The 8419-nt window shown below is 46.3% G+C and overlaps 1 protein-coding gene across 3 annotated transcripts in view; it reads right to left on the minus strand.

Moving 5' to 3' along the window:
- Positions 1-1351: 1351 nt before the first annotated feature.
- LOC119275017 overlaps positions 1352-8419 on the minus strand; it is a 26566-nt gene continuing 19498 nt past the window's right edge. Inside the window, exons 4-9 of one of the 3 annotated variants that reach the window (XR_005135412.1) lie at positions 5705-6098; positions 3021-3274; positions 2858-2929; positions 2412-2780; positions 2114-2253; positions 1352-1865 (exon numbers count right to left, since the gene is read on the minus strand). Coding sequence is in view for 1 of the 3 variants with exons in the window: in XM_037555789.1 (XP_037411686.1) it covers positions 1831-1865; positions 5705-6098 (429 nt within the window). In the remaining 2 variants the exon portion in view is untranslated. Of the gene's footprint in view, positions 1866-2113; positions 2254-2411; positions 2781-2857; positions 2930-3020; positions 3275-3388; positions 3676-5704; positions 6099-8419 lie in introns of those variants that run through there. The other 2 variants (XR_005135413.1, XM_037555789.1) reach the window with 2 other exon arrangements.

Consider the following 8419-nt stretch of genomic DNA (forward strand, 5'->3'; position numbering starts at 1 on the left):
AAGTGTAATAACTGGTGCATACATACTATGAAGAAAAATATGTGCATATATAGAGTATACTTGTTGGCAAAATGCACGTATTCGTTGGCCAGAATTATATGGACAACACATACAATTACTGCCCTTGTGACTAATTCTAAAAACTCAATACTCGGTCATATTTTATTCAAAATAACTAGCTTAGTTTCCCTGTTGAAAGATGCAACAAATACTGGCTTTCTATAGATTGAGGAGATAATTTCTACGATAACGTGGATATATTAATAGCAAGAAGATGCAAATTATATCCAAGTGCTGCACCAACAATATGAAAAGCTAGTCAAGAGTCAAGACACTGGGAATGAAGAAAACCAAATCAATAAAAAATTGAAAAGAAAAATGCATGGCTCACGCATCAACACGCAACAAAACCAACCACGGACCTTGACCACACAGATATGGCATCTTGAGAGTTGAGACCACCCTAGCATCTCCCTGTAACCAAACACATCCTTACAAAGTTGATCTCATCCAATGCTACAGTCTCCTCAGTGGACCGACTCCTCCCTTCGCTTTCACATTTCTCTCATGCTTTTCCCGAAACTCCAGCCATGCAACCGGGTCGCCCTGGGTTAGCCACAGAAAAAAATGGCTGTCGCGGTAGACTTTTATCAGAGAATAGACAACCTCTTCTGGAGGCACCCATTTGACTCTACAAACAACACATCCATCAGTTTGGCGTTTGGGAGCATCCAACACGACATGGAGACGTGCGTGAGGTAGGTGTCCACCGTGTAGCCATGGCCCGGTCCTTGGTGTTGTGCGGATGAGGATGCCCTTACGTAGAGGACGAGACTTGCCTGCTCCCTCCGCGTGCGCCCATCCGTACTCCCGCATACGTGGTTTGATTTGATTGGAACAAAATAAAGCTCGGCCCCACCCCCTTAAAATCAGGGGGGAAGATGATTAGATTAGAAAGGAAAAAGAAAAAAAAACAGCCGTAGTCCACATATAATAAGCCCTTAGTTTTCCCGTCGCTATTCCATCAAAATACCAATTGTTCCAAATAGCATCTGTAGCAATTTCACAAGCATCTAGTCACAACTGAAAATCACAACCATGCTAATTTTGGCCGAACATCGTTTGAAACTCAAAAATCTCATGATGCACAGCAAAACCACACACCCCAGAGCGCATCATCAGCATAACCTTATAAGTACTTAAAACGCACCACGTATTGAAAGTTTCCAGTTTCCCTTTTTGCAAAACACGACATGAACTCATCAGAAGCCATTCTGGCAAAATACCAAGTCACCGTCCAGGTCTCCTAATTGAAAACCACAGCCATCCTTAGCTGGAGAGTAACTCCAAATGGTTCTGAACAGCATTAATTGCAAAATGAACACCTTAAAGAGTTCTGCACTACAATCTTTACAGAGCACTCGCAAATCTTAAAAACCAACGATTCATCATCTGCTGGTTCAGTTACCACCTTCAACATGTGGCATATCAATCCTTACATGCAAATATAGTATAGCTAAGCACAGAGTGATCACAAGCACTTCCACGCCAGCTGACTAGGATGTAATCTAGCTTGCCATGTCTTGCTCAAAATACAGGTTAAGCTCAATGTGGCAAACACTGGGCTTAGAATCACTACCACACCACAAAATGAGATGGTAGCTAACATTCCCCTCCAATGTCTAATGTACACAACGTGTTTCATAATCAATCTCGCAGACACCGGATCTAAAATACTACATCCGTATAACTCATACCTCAGAAAGAGCACTTCAAGCATGAAATCTGGCAGCTCAACCCTGTCCCCCCTCATCAAAATCACCTCATACACTATGGACCTCGTACATTGGCACCGGCAGCATCATCTACAAAATGTATCAACCATTCACTTGGTTATCAGTTGAACAATGACATGTCTTTTCAAATTGTCTTTGCATAAAATAATTTTGTCTACTGAAGCTTGTAGCCGAGCACTTCATAGCTCATAATCATATTCATAAGTTCGTAGTCCAGGCTATACGAGCTATACATCAGTGCCAGTTGTAAAACCCCGGATCGCTAGTGTAAACTTTGATTTGTACAAAAGACAGTAAGACATTTCTTGGTCAATCACCACAAACCGCAAGTCAAAGACGTGGTGCCACCTGATCTGTCAACTATCAAACATCCGACCTTCCTTGTAATGATCAGCCGCGACACACGAATCCACTGTCAACAGCCCGTTTGGTCCGAACTCCCTCACGAAGTCTTCTCCTGATAGGACCACAAGATTATTATTTTTTAGATCAGAGCGCCACTAGGACCACAAGATATAGACCTATATGCTCGAACCACTTCCTGTGCGTGTCGATGGTAGACACACAAGTTAACAATTGCAAACGCTGTACTAACAACACTCAAACTTAACTTACTTGCTAAGTTCTCTGGAAGTGTATGACAACATCCTGTCATAGAAAGTAGCATGTCTCTTGCGTTTGGCTCTTCATCCTTCAAACCAGCTTTTCCTCAGAACTTATCACCCATCTCACCCTTCACGATGTCCTGACCATGCCTATCTGCAACCTTAGGTTACTCCTCATCCAGCCTGACACCACGCACAATCCCCTACCCACTTCATCCTCATGCTCATGGATGTCGGCAAAGAACTATGTTAACTGAATGCAAAGATAACTCAATTTTTAGAACAAAGCGAAATGACAGATGATAACCTGATTGTCTAGCAACATCATTGCGGTCATATTGCATCAAGGCTTCAGGCACATCGCAAGGTGTCCCATCCCCTGCAAATTCAAAATGTTGCAGCAAAATTTCAATGATCTCACAACACTCGGTCAGTCCATCTGAATGATCTCACAACCTGTCACTGCATTGTTGACACAGCAACTCTTTTTCTGCCCCCTCGTACCCCTCCCAGAGCCAGCATCAGCACCTGATTTGCACATAATATATTTAATATCCCAGAGACGTAAGCGGGCCTCCAACACATGGAAATGACCTGGGTACATTATTAGTGCCAATACCTCCACTAGTATGATTACTACCACGGGTTACTTGCCTCAAACTCTCTCCTGCTTCTCTAACTGTGGATTATCTCGCCAAATTCAGTGAAAGCGAATGATTATGACTCTCTCTATGCTTAATGTACTCCCTTTGTAAAGAAATAATATATTTCTTTACAGAGGATTATCAAACATTGTCCTCTGCTTGTAAAAGTCTTTATCAGAGCCAGACATTCGCAATGGCAAGACCTTCTGCTCTGAACACCAGCTTTACCCTACAATATGTTTTCAATTCTTGAGAATGCAGGAAATAACAAGAACTGAGGACACGGCTAAAATATACCGGAGTAATTGCCAACTGTACAAAGCAAAATGTCTAAATCATACACCTTGCCAAGTGAGTCGAAAGTACTGCCAAGAACTGGAGCGGTCACACTATCAGCTGGCTTTTCTATAAAAATACCTGACAGCCTTCTCGAAGTCACTAATGCGAGATGGGCAGTGTCCTGCTGGGTGCGGCAGCACCAATTCTCAGCCAGCAAACACAAACACACCTGTCATGAATTATCTAAATACTGTTGACACACGGCAAGCATAGCAATTCGCCATCGCTGTATGATTCGCTCATCCATGTAAACCTAAAATTCAAAAATTCCACCATTCTTGATGGAATCAGTGAGCTTTCTCCTCACCTTTTATTTCAGCCGGGGCCTGGGGATTCATCTTCCCCGTGGAGAGCCTGGTGGTCGAAGGCAACTAGGCGAGTTATCCCTTTTGTTCGCCACCACCGCAGCAGGCCCGAAGATCCTGCCGTGGGATGCTGCTGCGGCACCTCCACCTGATTCGGCAGTCCCATTTGCAGCAAATCGCATGGCACCAAACTTTCCCTACTTTCTGAATAATATTGGATCTGGCATATGAAAAACTCAACCTTCAACTACCAAGCATCTAGCCTAAAAATCGATTCCAGACCGTCGGATAGCTACGGATCCACATACCTGCCGATTCCGATCCGCAGTTCAGCTGCCCGGTCTTGTTGCCACTGCAGACGCTAATGGCAGGATTTTATCCTTACAAACTTTGTTCTTACCTATAGAACTACGTTTCTTTGCTAACCATAAGATCAAATCCAGCACTAACCTACTCCATCCAAGCGCTCGGGGATTCATCTTCCAGTTGACAGCTCCGAGGTCGGTGGCAAGTTGTCCCTCATGTCAGCCGACGCTCCCTTGGCTGCCAAGATCTGGGCGTCCACGCTGCCCATCGGAGCCTCCTGCGCCGCCACCACCTGTTCCACCACCACCTGATGCTCCACCACCGTAGCCACCACAGTCGGCTCCGCCGGTACTGGTGGCGGCACCAAACTCACTCCCACCACCTCTAGGAAAGTGGATCTGATCCAGGCCAAACCAAATCTTTTCAAAGCACACATCTGGTCGCTAATAAACCGCAAGGACAGCGGGGGGAAGAAGTACCCGCGTATAGGCTGCATCAGAAACTCCATGGGGTCGTCGCCGCTGCCAGCCTCGAGCTCTGAAGTGAGGTCAGGAAGGAACCAGATCACCCGCACAATTTCCGCCTGGGCCCATCGAACGGAAAGCCAACTTCCTGGTCCACGGATCAGACGAGAACGCCGAAACTGATCCACGGCCCACCTCGTCAGCGACAAACGGACATCGCACCACGCGTTAAAATAAGGCCAAGCACCAGCCCCTGTCCCACTAGTATTCAACTACAGTGTCCATTATCTAGCACACCGCCAGCGGACGTATAAAGTAATGGCGCAGTTCCAGATGCTCTATTCAACGCCCAAGATAGCGAGCTCATTTGAGCCCGCGTGCAGTTACTCCACGCTCAGGCTAGCTACATTACTTGTGCGGTGCATACCTACCGCGGGCCACCTCAGGTTGAGCAGAAAAGTCCAACACATGCGCACTCGGGTGCTTGGCATATGCAGAGCCAGAGGACGCCGGGATTGACGATGACGAATCATGCATACCCAGTCGTTGAAGAGGACTATTCAGACTTATCACCAACAGAAGTGTGCAGAGGCTATTCTACTTTCTGGCTTGATATTCAGAAAGGGACTGTCTAGGTCTCAGTTGACTGAGACTTGGCGAAGTCTCAGTCGGCTGACGTCACCCCAGATTAGGCCTGTTTAGCATCCCTCCCATGATGGGCTTGTGGTGTGGGCTTTGCTTGTTTGTTTGTTTTTTGTTTTTGCTGTTTGCTTGGCCCGTTGTACCTATATCCCTGCCTACGGACGCAGCAAACACACAATAGAAAAGCTAAACGACTGGAAAACTTTTGCTTCTCTCCCAGTTGTCTCTGAGATAACTCCATGGCAGAAAACTCCAACTTTGTCTCAGCGTGTTGTTTAAGTTTCTCTGAAGAAAAAAAAGTGAAGAAAGAAAACTGTAGTATATTAGAAGCATGAGTTTCAGTAGTTGATGACAAAAAAGATAATAATTTTCATGCTGGTGCTAATTTTTGTATGTCCAGCACACATACTGTTCAGGACACGTACTGAACATGTAGTACACTTGTTGTGGACAGAGAAAAGGTTGTACACTTGTTGTGGGCAGGGAAAAGGTTGAAATTTTTTGTTGTTCTTGACACTTTCTGAATATGATAAACTAATGAACATGGTTCTTGGCATGAGACAAAAACAAGAAAAATATGTCATGGATTCAGATTGCACATACTGTCTTCTGCATTTCGTGTAGCAGCCGGTGAATACTTTGGCATAGAGATTTCCAAGCAGTCATGCTCCAGCTCCACATAATTTGGTGACCCCAGTCCAAGTAAGATAAAATATGCGAAAACAAAAATTCCCTTAGATTGTAAATACATATGTTTGAGCTGTGTCACCATCCCAGAAACTGACATAAGCATGATTTTGTGTTTCCATGGTAGCCGTACCTTGGTGTCCAGTATGTGCAGCAACAACAGCCTGCGATGAATTTGGCATTCCAACCATCTCCAAGTGCATTTGCACCACATGTACGAGCTTTTCTTGAAAAAAAAGATTTCTTGTGCCCTCTTTAAGTTCCCTGCTTCATGAATGACCTGCCGCTCTACTATCATGCCCTTGTAATTCTGTGAAAAAAAAGATTGAAAAAGAAAGAAACTTATACTGTTATGAAAAATGCAGGGGATGAATTTCCTTGGAGGTGGTAACATGACCTACACATAGTTGTTGTTTTGCTGCTGACCAAGAGGTACTATAAAGTGCTTTTCTTTTGTTGACTTTCACATGCATAGTTGAAAATAGTAAACTACATAACATGTTTGTGGTCACAGGCTGGTATTGGTGGATGTCAACATTTTGTTCAACAACAAGATTCTAGTGGCAGGGGGTTTTGTTCATTAACATGCAAGTGGGCCCCATGTCTTTCGACGCCGCCCCCTCCGACAAAATAGAGGCCCCACTAGTTACAATAAAACTAGAAGACATGAAGTTGCGTGCCCATTGTGGTACATGCAACTGGCGCCTGTCCCCGTACAACAAGAAATGGAAGTCGAGTTGCGACCAAGTTATAAGGCATGCAGTTGCGACCAAGTTAGAAGACATGCAGTTGCGTGTCTAGTGTGGGACCTACAACTGGGCCGCCCCCTCCGACAAAACAAAGGCCCCTCTAGTTGTGACCAAGCTAGAAGACATGCAGTTGCGTGCCCATTGTGGAACATGCAACTGGCGCCTCTCATACAAACAAGAAATGGAAGTCGAGTCGCAACCAAGTTATAAGGCATGCAGTTGCGACCAAGTTAGAAAGACATGCAGTTGCGTGCCTAGTGTGGAACATGCAACTCGGCCCCATGTCTCTCGATGCCGCCCCCTTCGACAAAACAAAGATCCCCCTAGTAGCGAACAAACTAGAAGACATGAAGTTGTGTGCCTAGTGTGGGGCATACAACTGGGCCCCTCTTTCTCGGTGCTGCCCCATCCGACCAAACAAGAGGTCCCCCCTCCCCCCGAGTTGCGACCAAGTCAGAAGACATGCAATTGCAAGCCTAGTGTGGGATGCAACTGGGCCCCATGTCTCTCGACGTGGTCTCCTATGACAAAACAAATACCCCCCTAGTTGCGACCAAACTAGAAGACATGCAGTTGCAAGCCCATTGTGGGACATGCAACTGGTGCCTCTTTCCCGTACAACAAGAAATGGAAGTCGAGTTTCAACCAAGTTACAACGCATGCAGTTGCGACCAAGTTAGAAGACATGCAGTTGCGTGCCTAGTGTGGGACATGCAACTCGGCCACCTCTCCCTAGTTGTCGCACCCTCCGACAAAACAGAGGCCCCAATAGTTGCGACCAAACTAGAAGACATGCAGTTGAGTGCCCATTGTGGGACATGCCACTGGCGCCTCTCCCCGTACAAACAAGAAATGGAAGTCGAGTTGCAACCAAGTTATAACACCTGCAGTTGCGACCAAACCAGAAGACATGCAGTTGTGTGCCTAGTGTGGGACATGCAACTAAGCCACCTATCTCCCCTCGTTGTCGCCCCCTCCGACAAAACAAAGGCCCTCCCAGTTGCAACCAAGCTAGAAGAGATGCAGTTGCGTGCCCATTGTGGGACATGCAACTGGCGCCTGTCCTCGTGAAACAAGAAATGGAAGTCGAGTTGGCATGCAGTTGCGACCAAGTTAGAAGACATGCAGTTGCGTGCTTAGTGTGGGACATGCAACTGGGCCACCTCTCTCCCTCGTTGTCGGCCTCTCCGACAAAATAAAGGCCCCTCCAGTTGCGACCAAGCTAGAAGACATGCAGTTGCGTACCCATTGTGGGGCATGCAACTGGTGCCTCTCCCCGTACAAAAAGAAATGGAAGTTGAGTTGCAACCAAGTTGTAACACATGCAGTTGCGACCAAACCAGAAGACATGCAGTTGCGTGCCTAGTGTGGGACATGCAACTGGGCCACCTCTCTTCCTCTTTGTCGCCCCCTCTGACAAAAGAAAGCCCCCTCCATTTGCGACCAAGCTAGAAGACATGCAGTTGCGTGCCCATTATGGGACATGCAACTGGCGCCTGTCCCCGTACAACAAGAAATCGAAGTCGAGTTGGCATGTAGTTGCGACCAAATTAGAAGAAATGCAATTGCAGCCTAATGTGGGACATGCAATTGGACCCCATCTCTCTCAACATCGCCCCCTCCGACAAACATAAAGATACCCCGTAGTTGCAACCAAACTAGCAGACATGCAGCTGCGTACCTAGTGTGGGGCATGCAATTGGCGCCTATCCCTAGACAACAAAAACGGAAGTAGAGTTGCAACCAAGTTATAAGACATGCAATTGCGACCAAGCTAGAAGATATGGAGTTATAAAGACATGCAGTTGCATGCCTACCGTGGGACATGCAACTGGGCCCCTCTCTCTCGATGCCGCCCTCTTCGACAAAACAAAGACCACCC

Source organism: Triticum dicoccoides, chromosome 3B (assembly GCF_002162155.2).
Source record: "Triticum dicoccoides isolate Atlit2015 ecotype Zavitan chromosome 3B, WEW_v2.0, whole genome shotgun sequence".
Lineage (NCBI taxonomy): Eukaryota > Viridiplantae > Streptophyta > Magnoliopsida > Poales > Poaceae > Triticum > Triticum dicoccoides.